The sequence below is a fragment of the Thermomyces lanuginosus genome, assembly GCF_041956635.1.
Source record: "Thermomyces lanuginosus strain ATCC 200065 unplaced genomic scaffold VTN49scaffold_27, whole genome shotgun sequence".
Lineage (NCBI taxonomy): Eukaryota > Fungi > Ascomycota > Eurotiomycetes > Eurotiales > Trichocomaceae > Thermomyces > Thermomyces lanuginosus.
In genome coordinates, this window is record NW_027192361.1 from 803,488 (window position 1) to 816,578 (window position 13,091).

Genomic DNA, 13,091 nt, shown 5'->3' on the forward strand with positions numbered 1-13,091 from the left:
CTTGGCCTTAATGCCGTCAATAAACGTTCCGTGAACGCAGCATCAGCGGCGTTCATGTTCCTTTGAGCGTCCTATTTGAATGAGCAGAAGTCCTTGTCTTCTGTCGTGTGATTGCCTACTTCTAAGGATGAATTTATCATGGAAGTTGAGCATGTCACGCGTGACCTTTGTTCGTGAAGACTGCCCATTCACTTTCTTGATCCTTCTCTTCTTGTCCCTTCATCTTTATCTCGTGAATGGCTCCGGAACTGTGGCATTTCCTTGTTGTTGGGCACCAAGTCCAAAAAGGCTTTTTTTTTTCATGTTCTGTGTTGGAAGCTGTATATCCTCGTAAAGGAATCATGCCAGAAACACTTTTGTTGGGATTTTCTCCGAGCCAGTTTTACGGTGTTGATTTGAAATCTTCGAAAGCGCCATGTGCTTGATATTACCTCCGAAGTTCCTAGGATCCATTGACGTCAGCGTTAGATTACTATTGCCACTGTCGTTCAAATCTACCTGGTACCTTCAACACGGGTAATGATTTGAAGCAGGATGATTTTCGGTCAGCTGATACTGTGATTGCTAATAAAATGCACTTGGGGATGGGCTAGCATAAAGCCAAGGCATATATATATTTCTAGGGTTTCTGGAAGCCAGCCCAGTAGGCACTACTAAACCCATGTGAGCCACGGTTTGTGATTGTCACCCAAAGACTCGAATCATGATAAATTTGATAATGTGTTATGTCATTTCTATACGGCACTTCTACTTTCGTCAAAGCCTTGAGACTTAACTGGAAGGAATCCCTGAACTTGGCAGACTAGTGTTCCTAGGTCTTTCAGCGCCTGATGCCAAAGCTCAATATCTTTTTCTCCCGAAGCCGGTGAACGAAGAAATAGCCTCTGGAATTCTATGGCCAGAGGATCCTCATGCACCACGGCAATGCTGTTGTGTCACATAGTATGGCTACAGTTTGCTCGCGATGGGGTTGACCATAGTCGGCATCGTCTCAAGCCCCCTTCCGATGATGATCTCGCCAGTTCTCAATTCCTAGCTTGAAAACCGCCTGAACCACCCAATTGGCCTGTCGAAGCTAGTATTTTACATTAGACATCAACTTTCCCGACAACATTGAAAGGGACGCCTCACCACCACAATCGGCCAGCCTCTATTTTGTCCTTAAGGCAGCCGGTACCGATAATCGGGTCGTTTTTGACCGTCCTCCTCCCCAGAGTAACTGGCTGATTGGCAGGGAATCACTTTTGCGAACAGACTGTAGAGTTGAGAGTCAAGAGCAAGTAGTAGCTGAATATACCTGCTGCAGCTCGGTGCTCTTCGAAGGACAACTAGTCGATGCTGCCTCTTGCCGGATGAAAAAGCAATCGATGATTTTACCTGGGAAATCGAAGAAATCGTGCAGGAAAGTTTCTTTATGGTATTTCGGTGAACAGAATCCGTTCAGTGTCCTGCTTCTTCTTCCGATACAATGTCTCGTGAATGATCCAGAAATGCTGTAACCCCGTGTATGAGTATCGTTTGGTGTCCTGTCCCCCAGGCTAAGAAAGCCTTCATCTTATGGTTTGCGTCGGATGTTGTGTATGTCTCTGGTGACATAACGTATCAGAAGAATTATCTCAATATCCGCGCGAGGAGAGATTCCTTCAAAGTCGATAATGATGTTGTATCAGTAGAGTCGGTAGAGCTAACCAAATACGCCTTCCAAAGCTGTTCGAGATCCATTGACGTCAGGGCCAGGTTGATATACTTTACCACATCACCAAACTACGTGGATGGCATTAACCTGCTGACTCTTAATTCAACATTGGAAGCAGAGTAGTCAGAGTAAGAGACTCGTTTCTTCGACCCTAGAAAGACATGAGACGATTAGGTAACGTAAAATATATCATACATGCGAGCATCGTTCAGAAGGGAAGCAACAGAAATAAGCAAAACCAAAGCTCCCCCCGGAACAGGATGAATCTATCAGTAGCATGACCAAAACCAATCACTGCACCTTATACGCCAGTCACATGTCGCAGATGCAATGTCAGATGCTTGACACCGAGACATGAACACAATAGCAGCAACAAAACTGATTCGCAATTGACCTGCGTCTCGCATCTCATCTCCCAGACCATTATTTCGTCATCACATCAACGTAACCTCTGTCCCTCCTCTTGGAACGAGCTGACCCGCCCTTGCGTGCCTGCGGAGCTCCCAGGAGGTCATCGATGGAACTAGCATTACTCAGTGACGTGGGTGGCCGGGAAGGCGGTGCAGAGCCCGCAGCGGGTCCAGGAGGAGTGCCTCCAGCAGCGGTGGTGGAGGCGGGACGGGGAATGCCGGGCCCGCCAACGGGAGGTGGCGCCGAAACCGAGGGGCTACCCGTTCTCGGTGGCGGCGGAGCACTGCCAGCAGTCGATGGACGGCTACCAGGAGAAGAAGTCGGCGGCGCGGAACTTTGGCTGAGAGACCTTGGAGCAGGACCCTTTGGCGGTGGGGGAGTCGCACGCGCGGAGGCAGTAGCGCTGTTGGGATCTTTCTTGTTCACCCACTTCTTCAGCTCAGGATCGTAGTAGAATGAGTTCTCCTCGCCCAGGTTGGCGCGGATCGGCTTCTTGGTCTCTTCTTGGTTCCTGCCTCCGAACCACCCACTGAACCAGCCTTTCTTCTGCGGCGGGGGTCGTTTAGCTGCATTACCTGTATTAGAACATTGATTACTCGTTGGTTGATGCTGAGATATATTACGTACCATCTGCTTCCGCGGCCTTGCGGACTGTTTCATCGACTTCTCTGTCTCGTCGTGCCTTCTCCGCTTTCTGTAGGGCAGCAGCCCGAGCAACGAGGTCGTCGTCATCGTCATCATCCATGAAGGATTTCTTTTTCGGCTTTTGCTCTTCTTCTTCCTCCGCTTTATGACCGTCTGCACCCTCAGACTCAACAGCAGCCGCTTGCAACGAGGGCGGTTCATACCCGGTCGTGGTTTCACCGGCCGGTTGTAACGACGGTGGTTCATAGCCTCCCGTAGGCTCACCAGCTGGCTGCAACGATGGTGATTCGTATCCTCCCGTAGGTCCGCCAGATGGTTGGAATGAGGGCGGTTCATACGCAGGTGTGGACCCGCCAGCAGGTTGCAACGTCGGTGGTTCATAACTAGTTGTAGGTGGGCCAGACGGCTGCAATGTTGGCGGTTCATACCCTGACGTGGGTGCGCTCTGCGGCGGGAATTGGATTCCAAGAGAGGTCGATCGTTGGGCGTCTAGGGAAGATCGTGCCCGCCGCTCGTCGGGTGGCGAACTGGGAACATAATTACTCACGGGTGCATATCGTGATGCAGCGCTTGACATCGGCTGAGACGGCGGCGCCGCTGAAGAGCCATAGAGATCAGTCGTCGAGGGTGAATAACTAATCGTGGGTGTACCCGTCATTTTGGCGAAGGGACCAATCTCCTCCGCCTTGCCCGATCCATGGGACACGGCATCACTGTCGTCGCCAGCGACAAAGCTGCTGAACTTAGCCCACATCGAGTCGGAAAGATTACTCATATTTGGCTTCATCCAAGAAGATGAGCCATCGCTGGGTGCTTGCTTCAGCCGCGAACTCAACTCGTCGACCTCGCTGAACAGGCGCTGATGATAGTATGGCGAGAGTTTCGTGCTGGCCTTGAGCGTCGCCGCAATGGCGTCGCAGTACTGTTGCGCCTCAGCCTTATAGCCACTTTCCGCGAGTATGTTCGCATGCTGCAGTTTAAACGGCTGCAGATGAGGCAGTGACGCTGCTGCATTCCCAGTCAGAATAGAGGTAGCAAATTCGTAAACCTCGGTTAGGAGGATGGCATCCTCATCCCGAGAGAACGTGGTCGGGAACCGCCGGTGATCGACTCCGAGAAGAACAATTGCAGCATGTGGGTCGTCCAATCCACCAAACACAGGACCAGCAGAGAACGCCCTCGCAAAGATTAAGCAAGTATGAGCTGCTTCCGTACGGTTGTATGACAGGAGAAGCTGGGCGAGGGAAATGAGGGCTTGGGCATCTCCGGGACAACGATTATTCAGAACGAGTCCAAGCGTTTCCCGCCATTTATCGAGGCCGTCGAGAGCATTCTTCGTAGCTGACCCCTGTCCGTCGGATTTGCTAATCATTTGCAGTCCTGCTCGAGCGGACGGCGGCACCAGTTCATCCACGCATTCCTCCACATTGCCTGCTAAAATCTCATAGAGAGCTGCTAGCGACTCGACACCGTCGCCGGCTGCGCGGACCTCTCGTCTGACGAACTCTTGAATCACTTGTTTCCATAACAACCTGTCCAATGCTGACGCCATGATCATGGCGTGACCCCAGAGACGGTTGTCCACTGCTCGCCAGACTGCTTTCTCACGCTCACCAATTAGCAAATCATCCCGTATTTGCTCTAAGAGACGGTGGTTAACAGCATCAGGCTGCGAACCGCCAGAGGTTGACGAGTAAAGTCCGCCCGAGGATAGCGGACGGTCAGAAGCCGTCTCCGATTCTCTTGGTCGCAAGCCCGGCGAGATGATGTCACGCAAGGACTTGGCAATCTCAGGGGTTCCTTCCAGAGAACCATCATGCTCTACCAAAGCCCGTATGACTTTCCACAGGAGAATCTTATCCTCATGGATTTTGTATGCTTGAGGGTCAGCGGGCGAGACAGGTGGCATCCCTTCATTCTCCAGAAAGGCAATGCGGGCAGAAAGCCATGCAATGACTTCCTTCTTCTTGGACTTCGCCCGAAGTGGCCCAGGGTAGCGCACAATACCGCTATCTGCAGGTGGCAAAACATCTTTGAAGTGGCGTACTCGTACCTCTCCCGGAGCTGATTTAATCATTGGAGTCATCTGACCTGCAGTGTAGCGCGGAATATGCTGCGGAAAACAGGAGACGACAGCACCACCGAACCCAAACTTGAATATCGGTGCACCCTTCCATCGCTCCAAGGGATCCAGCTCTTGTCCATCAGTTGGCGGTATGAAATTGAGTTGCGGGGTTTCGCGCGGCACCTGCGACGCAGCATATGGATTGGTTGTCTTAGGCGGCGAGCGCGGTGTCTGGACCGACGCAGGACGAGGATAAGGTTCCACTGAAGTCATAGTTAAACTGGACGCGGCAAGTTGGGAGCCCGGAGACTGCGTCTGTGATCGACGGGGGGCCGGGCGGGCATACGGGTTTGCTGATTTGGGGGGCGAAGGAGGCGTATTGACAGAAGCAGGACGGGGGAAGGGTTCCACAGGAGTAACACCAAGCCTGGACCCGACCATTTGGGAGCTTGGGGACTGCGTCTGCGATCGTCGGGGCGGCGGAGGGGCGTACGGGTTGGCCGGCTTAGGTACGGCAGGCGGGGCATTGACAGACGCAGGTCGAGGGAATGGCCCCGGGGGACTCATGGTCAAACTAGGCGCGGCATTTTGGGCGCTTGGGGATTGCGTCTGGGATCGCCGGGGCGGCGTAGATTTGATGTCCCTTGGAGGAAGTTCCTCAAAGAAGTTACCTGTCGCTGGAGCGCTGGTTCCCTTTGAGGGTGCTGGTATGCTCTGAGACACTGCCGTGGACGCAGGTGGTGGTGGTGGCATCGAAGACACACTACCGGACCTTGGTGGGGTCGCCATCGCCGTATATGATGGAGAAGGAATGGTTTTGCGTGCAGCTGCGGGACGTCGAGGACGAGTCAGATCTTCCGGCAAGTCATACGGGGATTTATATCCCTCTTTCGCTTGGAGGAAGCTCTGCGGCTTGGGCGCAGGCTGGGACTGTGGTGGAGTTAAAGAGTGAGGTGTGGATGAGTATGTATAGGGCGTGGTAGGAAGTCCTTGGACCATCTCCGTGGATGAGGGTTGGTGCGGAGCATAAGGGTTCGTCGTCGTCATTGGTGCGACGGGAGCCAGTGGTACGTCCGGCTGAGTGTAGGGAGCGGTAACGCCACTAGCGGGTTCAACGGGTTGATGCTCCTGAGTTGCCGGCGTGGGCTGGCTGGCTTCATCAGCGGGCAGCAACTCGTCATCGCTGTCCAATTCCTGCTGCCACCTAGCGGCTAGATCCTCCTCGTCTACGGCCTCGGATGTCCCGGTGGTTTTCTCAGTAGAGATTTCCCCGCCAGTTGGAGTAGGCTGACGTTCTTCAGTCGGAACGGAGTCAGCTGGAGGTGGTGCGGAATCGCGACTCAGGGATTCGATAACTTGGGCCGTGCTTTTCCGCGTGACTGCCGGCCGATCCGTATTGCTGGCGCCCGTAGAAGCTACAGAATTAAAAAAGTCGTCTCCGTCATCATCAGCGAAAATGCTGTCAAGTTGTGTCGGAGATTTGGACGCAGGATCCTCGGGAGAATTAGACGAGCGCTGAACCAACGGAACCCCTTCTTCGTATCTGGAATCTGCTTCCGAAGGCGCAGGAATCGGCTTCGTCTGCATTTTCAGCTCGTCGAAAAAGGCACCTTCCTCGTCCGCCTCGTTATCATGCCATATATCGCCATTGGTCTTCGCACTCTCTCCCCCGACGTTAAAAGACCCGTTTTGCGGCGAAACCAATTGTTCACTGGCCGACTCCTTCCGAGCATCAGACTTCTCATCCGTCGCATCGTGAGGAACAGCAGGAAACGAATTCGTTCGCCCAACAATGCCGTTGGCGGCAAACGGGCTTGACGCAGAGCGCAATTCTTCCGCGAAATCTATATCGTTGTCCCACTGAATCTCCGGTGATTTCTCCACGCGAATATTATCCGAAGGATGAGAATGCTCCTGTACATGATTCTCTTGATGGGTATCATCGGACTGATTGGGCTCCTCCACTGCCGCAGATGAGTCCGCAACCATCCCATTGGTGGCCGGTTGTGCGGAGTGAGCCGGATCGCCTTTCAAGGGCAGCTCGGACTCCATTTCCCTGTCATCTGCGGACATGGACCCAGACTGCTTTTGGGATTGTGACGCGGGTTCCTCCGACGTCGATGTTACTAGCTCGGATTGCGACGAACCATGAGTTTCATCTGGTTTCAGCGCCGGGTTCCAAGATGACGCCGCATCATTATGATATGACATAGTGTCGGCCATGCTAGTAAAAACATACAGAAGAGAAAGAGATTAAATGGTACTGGACAGCTGGTCAGTACTCACTCTATCAGCTTCTCAGGGGCCAAGTGGCTTCTCCGCAAAGATTGGTGCAAGCAGACTCACATGTACAGAATCAGACACCACGAGCCACCAACGAAGCGAAAAACAAGGAGAAAAAAGAACTTCGTCGCGAAGATGCTAGCCGTGCGTGAGCATGACCAAGGGATGAGAGCTGATAGATAACACTACTGAGTCCTGGGATTGTTTGGCCCGATCTGGAAGACCTCAACGCGTCACGTGCGTTGCATCATCGACTTGAAGAGGTACGCAATTGCTGTAAACAGTCTAGCATACGCGTAACTAGAGATACTATTTATTGCAGTTGCTAGCTTAATAACATAATCTTCTGTTTCTGATCACGTGTAAATAAACGCGCGGATCAATCGTCAGATCCGCGAGGAAAGCAGAGCATTTGACAGCACAAGGACTATTCTTGAGTGCCAGTTGGTAGAGCTACCGCTTCCTTACGACTCCGAAAGTTATTCACCCCAATCGCGCTGGTCGCACGATCATATTCTCTGAGCTCCGGCGCCTCATTGGCAAACTTGTTGCCTTCGGCACTAGCATCCTCGGGGCTGCTACTTTGCTGGAGCCACATACCATTTCAATATGATCAACGAGAGCGACCCTGCGTTATAGGCGGTGACATGCCACTCGCGATGTTTTGTGTACGAGATAGAAATTGCTCAGCGATTGTTTCCAGCTAGAAGTTGCAGAACAAAGTTAGGAATCAACGTCAAGACCTTGCACCATGTCCCTCTCCGCCGAATACCTGCATGGCATTGACCACGCCGACACGCCGAGTCCTGCCGATTCGGACGAGGATCTTGAGTTGGACGAACTCGACCCCGAAGCGGAGAGCAGTCGGCGTTCCTTTCGAGGTTCCCGCGACTATGGGCGACGGACAAGAGGATACGGTGCGCGGATAGCGTTGCGGAATCTCCGGACGGGCGCCCGGCACACAACATGGGGCGGAGATACTGCTCGACACTCAGAAGATGGCCTCGACGGCATCCTTGACGATCATGACGACGCCGGATCGCGGCGCAACGCAGATGATGTGCCGCTTCTCGACAGCCGACGACGGAGCCAGGCTTCTCTCATAACCGAAGACACGGGTCGGTCGAACAAATCACGACTGTTCGGTCTCAGGGGTCTACTCTCGGGATCGAGGCCAAATACGGCACCGCAATCTAGTGATGAAGATCCGTCCAAGCCGGCGCGGGAAATTTTAGTCGGCCAACAACAGCGATCAAAGTTCCCTGCAAATATCGTGTCGAACGCAAAATATACGCCCTGGAGTTTCCTGCCGCGCACATTATACAACGAATTTTCTTTCTTTTTCAACCTCTATTTCCTTCTCGTTGCACTCTCTCAAATTATTCCGGTTCTACGCATTGGCTATACGTCATCATATATTGCGCCCTTGGCGTTCGTGGTGTCCATATCATTGGGAAAAGAGGCCTGGGACGATATAGGGAGGCGAAGAAGAGACGCGGAAGCGAACTCGGAAGAGTATACCGTCCTGTCCTTCGACCGCTCCGCTTTCGACGCCAGAAGCAGACGCCCGTCCCGTTTTGCGCGGGCTGAACCGAACGAAGATGGGGTATTTGAGGTGGTCAAGAAATCCCGAGACTTGAAGGTCGGCGACGTGCTCAAGATTCGCAAAGACCAACGCCTGCCTGCAGATGTCGTAATCTTACAAAGTATCCCAACAGAATCGGCAGCCTCATGTTCGACATCCCAAGGTGACGATGGGCCGACTCAAGAGCAAGCGCCAGATCTGTTGGAGCCGGCCGGTGAGGCCACAACGGTCGAGAATCAGCAACCTTCCAAGCAGATACCCTCTTTGGATGTCGAGACGACAGGGACGAGTGACACGTTTATTCGGACAGACCAGTTAGATGGAGAAACGGACTGGAAACTACGTGTTCCTCCAAGTCTCTCACAAAGCCTCTCTCCCCGAGATTTCACACGCTTACGAATTCTCGCTGGAGCTCCAGATAGACGAGTCAACGAGTTCGTAGGCACCATGGAATTGGATCCATCGTCGTACCGCTCATATGACCCTCCGGTCAACAGGCCGCCGCCCCCTGGCGAAGAACTCCGCAGTAGCGAGGACAATGTCTCCCAGGTACAGTCAGTTCCTCTGACAATCGAGAATACTGCATGGGCAAATACTGTCCTGGCGTCGAACACTATCACCCTGGCGGCGATCATCTACACTGGCCCCGAGACGCGGTCTGCCCTGTCGACATCGCCTTCGCGCTCCAAAGTTGGTCTGCTGGAGTACGAAATCAACAATTTGACCAAAATTCTTTGTGCGGTCACACTGCTATTGTCCGTCACCCTGGTTGCGTTGGAAGGGTTTCAGCCTACCAACGACAAAGAATGGTACATTGCCATTCTTATTTACTTAATCTTGTTCTCCACGATCATTCCCATGAGTCTACGAGTGAATCTGGACATGGCCAAAACGGTGTATGCTCGGTTCATCGAGCGCGATCGTGATATCCCTGGGACAGTGGTCAGGACGAGCACAATCCCGGAGGACTTGGGGCGGATTGAATATCTCCTGTCTGACAAGACGGGAACGCTGACGCAAAATGGTAGGTTCACCCCCTCCTAAAATTTCGACAATGCACACAACTGACGGAAACAGAGATGGAACTCAAAAAGATTCACGTGGGGACCGTCTCCTACGCGAATGAGGCGATGGACGAGGTGGCATCCTATGTGCGGCAAGGATTCGCCGTGACCGGATCCTCGTCCCTCATTACGCCGTCGTCAGTTTCTGGAGCCCAGGCTGGACCTGGCGCTGCGACGCGCACCAGGCGTGAGATTGGATCTCGCGTTCGGGATTTGATCCTTGCTCTCGCTCTCTGCCACAACGTAACCCCGACTACCGAAGAGGAGGACGGCCGCAAGGTGACGAGCTACCAGGCATCGTCCCCCGACGAGATTGCGATTGTCCGCTACACGGAAGAGGTAGGGTTGCGAGTTGCCTATCGTGATCGCAAACGGATCATCTTGGAATCCACGCACTCGAACCAAGTCGTTGTGCGCGTGCAAATTCTCGAGGTGTTTCCATTCACGTCGGAAAGCAAGCGCATGGGCATCATCGTCCAATTCGACCAGGGCCCGGAGTCGTCGAGTCCCACAGAGGGCGAGAGCGAAATATGGTTCTACCAGAAAGGAGCGGATACTGTCATGTCATCGATCGTCGCGGCCAACGACTGGCTGGACGAGGAGACTGCCAACATGGCTCGCGAAGGTTTGCGAACTTTAGTGGTTGGTCGGCGGAAATTGTCTAGTCAGCGATACCAAGAGTTCTCTGCCAAATACAAAGAAGCCTCGTTGGCTTTGCAGGGTCGAGATGCGGGCATGGCCAAGGTCGTCGGCGAGTATTTGGAACATGATTTGGAGTTGCTTGGCGTGACGGGCGTAGAAGACCGGCTACAAAGAGATGTCAAGCCATCCCTGGAACTCCTTCGGAATGCGGGTGTCAAAATTTGGATGCTGACAGGCGACAAAGTGGAAACGGCGCGGTGTGTAGCCATCTCAGCAAAGTTGGTTGCCCGCGGGCAATACATTCACACAGTGTCGAAACTGCGCGACAAAGCAACGGCGCAGGAAGCGCTGGACTTTCTGCGGCACAAGCCCGACGCCTGCCTATTGATCGACGGGGAGTCTTTGAGCCTCATGCTTACTCATTTTCGATCGTCCTTCATCTCGATTGCTGTTCTTCTGCCAGCCGTTGTCGCGTGTCGATGCTCGCCGAACCAGAAGGCAGAGATTGCCGAGCTGATCCGACAATACACAAAGAAGCGGGTGTGCTGCATCGGTGACGGCGGCAATGATGTATCCATGATCCAGGCGGCGGATGTGGGCATTGGGATTGTGGGTAAGGAAGGGCGGCAAGCGTCGCTGGCTGCAGACTTCAGCATCACTCAATTCCACCACCTGATCAAGTTGCTCTTCTGGCACGGGCGAAACTCGTACAAGCGGTCTGCGAAACTGGGTCAGTTCATCATGCACCGAGGTTTGATCATCAGTGCCTGCCAGACTATGTATAGCATTGCTAGCAACTTCGACCCCAAGGGCCTTTTCATTAACTGGCTGATGGTGGGCTACGCGACGGTATACACCAATGCGCCGGTGTTCTCGCTCGTGCTGGACAAGGATGTCGACGAGCACCTGGCTAACTTGTACCCGGAGCTCTACAAGGAACTCAAGAGCGGCCGCAGCCTCAGCTATCGGTCCTTCTTTGGCTGGATGTTCATCTCCGTGTATCAGGGTGCGGTGATCCAGGGCCTGTCGCAGATTTTGCTCAACACGGTGACCGGCAAGCGCATGATCAGCGTGTCGTTTACCGCGCTGGTGATCAACGAGCTGCTCATGGTCGCCATCTCTATCACCACGTGGCATCCCATTATGATATTCTGCATCGTTGGCACCGCCCTAGTCTACATCGTTAGCATCCCGTTTCTGGGCGACTACTTTGACCTCGAATATGTCATCACCCTGGACTGGCTCTGGCGCGTTGTTGCTGTCTGTGCCGTGTCCATCGTCCCGGTTTGGATAGGAAAGATCATTAGAAGCTCCTGGCATCCTCCGAGTTACCGGAAGGTTCGGGGGTGATTTTTGGTACTTGTACTTTTACATGTTTAGCATAAGTTGGAATATACCATGGCATGTATTCGATTTCACAGATTCATTCCAACAATTCAATCATAGCTACGCATCTAGTAGTCCGCTGGTTGGTGTGCAGGCGCAAGGGTTTATTTATATTATATACATATATTCGCAGGTCGCCATCATACATTATCAGCTCTGCAGCTGTTCATTCGCATCATAACATGCACAAAAGAACCAGATCTACTACCAAGAGATCAAGAAAGAGAAGTCTGCTAAATACATCGAGGCATCCCATGAAAACTCCACCAACTCCAAGGCTGGGTAATAACCCTCATTCGATCACCACGGCCGATACGAACCCAGAAACGACTGAGACTGCGACTGCTGATTGCTGCCGCTTGACGACGGAGAGTGGTGAGAAGGAGAAGGACTTGAACCTTGAAGACGTGCGCGTAAACGCTCCTGTGCCGAGGTACCAGAAGTAGACGATGTGCTTCGTTCGATGCCCGGTCGACCCTGTGGATACAGATTCTCAGCTTAAGCTCGAGAAAAAAGAAAGGAAAGGACACGTGGTATACCTGTGACGACACCGACGGCGTAAGGGATTGACTCGACTGCTGTCGGAGATTACCTGGCCGACTCCTGAGGCTCCCTGTCTGCGATGGCGGCTGTGAAGGCGCCCCAGAATCTCCCCAGAGATCACCAAGTCCCCCACCACTTCCGCTGCGGGAACCTGGTGGTCTCTGCTGTTGCTGGTGGTATGGTACGCCTTGTTGCTGCTGTTGGAGAGACGCCTGCGTCACCACCATGCGTGGCTGCGGTGTCGGATTCTTAGGGTCCGGAGGTAGCCACGGCGGTAGCGCGCGACCCTTCTCTGCGTAATATGCGCGCAGTACGTTGGAGATGTGCGAGCAGTCCTCATTTTCTGGGTCATCTGACTCGTCGCCGGAGGTGATCGTTCGGCGGAGACTGTTGAGTCGCGTTCCAAGATTGGAGATCGCGCTCGAGGTTTTGAGAGAGGAGAAGTAGGAGGACATGGCTGCGATCTGCGAAACCGTTGCCTACCAGTCCAGCTGATCAGGCAAGAGAGTGAACTTTACGTTGTGACGTTGGATTCAGGACTCGTCTCCTGCCCCATGCAATCTGCGCTGAGATTGAGATGCACACCCCTGATTACATAATCGAGGGGCTCGATCTTTTTGTCTTGGCTAGGGTTGTCCCGTTCAGCAGCTTCAACAATTTGAGATGTCTGTACGGAGGTGGGTACCAAAAAAAATCGGACAGGGAAAGACGACTTCGTGGCGCTAGTAATTTTTGCCGTCCCAGGCCTGTATCAGACTGTATTTACTAGTA

At 53.2% G+C, this 13,091-nt stretch overlaps 4 protein-coding genes across 4 annotated transcripts; 1 reads left to right on the plus strand and 3 right to left on the minus strand.

Annotated features, from left to right (window-relative positions):
* Positions 1–2,119: 2,119 nt before the first annotated feature.
* Positions 2,120–7,028, minus strand: VTN49DRAFT_2523 (uncharacterized protein; the record flags this gene model as incomplete). Its single annotated transcript, XM_069410258.1, has 2 exons — positions 2,120–2,673; positions 2,735–7,028. The coding sequence occupies 2 exons, from the start codon at positions 7,026–7,028 to the stop codon at positions 2,120–2,122; spliced, it is 4,848 nt and encodes a 1,615-aa protein (XP_069269081.1).
* A 42-nt stretch (positions 7,029–7,070) lies between these two features.
* On the minus strand, positions 7,071–7,698 carry VTN49DRAFT_2524 (uncharacterized protein; the record flags this gene model as incomplete). The annotated part of the gene is made up of 3 exons (XM_069410259.1): positions 7,071–7,080; positions 7,164–7,238; positions 7,529–7,698. The coding sequence occupies 3 exons, from the start codon at positions 7,696–7,698 to the stop codon at positions 7,071–7,073; spliced, it is 255 nt and encodes an 84-aa protein (XP_069269082.1).
* A 153-nt stretch (positions 7,699–7,851) lies between these two features.
* VTN49DRAFT_2525 (uncharacterized protein) lies at positions 7,852–11,741 on the plus strand (the record flags this gene model as incomplete). The annotated part of the gene is made up of 2 exons (XM_069410260.1): positions 7,852–9,709; positions 9,763–11,741. The coding sequence occupies 2 exons, from the start codon at positions 7,852–7,854 to the stop codon at positions 11,739–11,741; spliced, it is 3,837 nt and encodes a 1,278-aa protein (XP_069269083.1).
* A 336-nt stretch (positions 11,742–12,077) lies between these two features.
* Positions 12,078–12,775, minus strand: VTN49DRAFT_2526 (uncharacterized protein; the record flags this gene model as incomplete). The annotated part of the gene is made up of 2 exons (XM_069410261.1): positions 12,078–12,254; positions 12,317–12,775. 2 exons carry the CDS (start codon positions 12,773–12,775, stop codon positions 12,078–12,080), a joined length of 636 nt encoding a protein of 211 aa, XP_069269084.1.
* Positions 12,776–13,091: the final 316 nt, after the last annotated feature.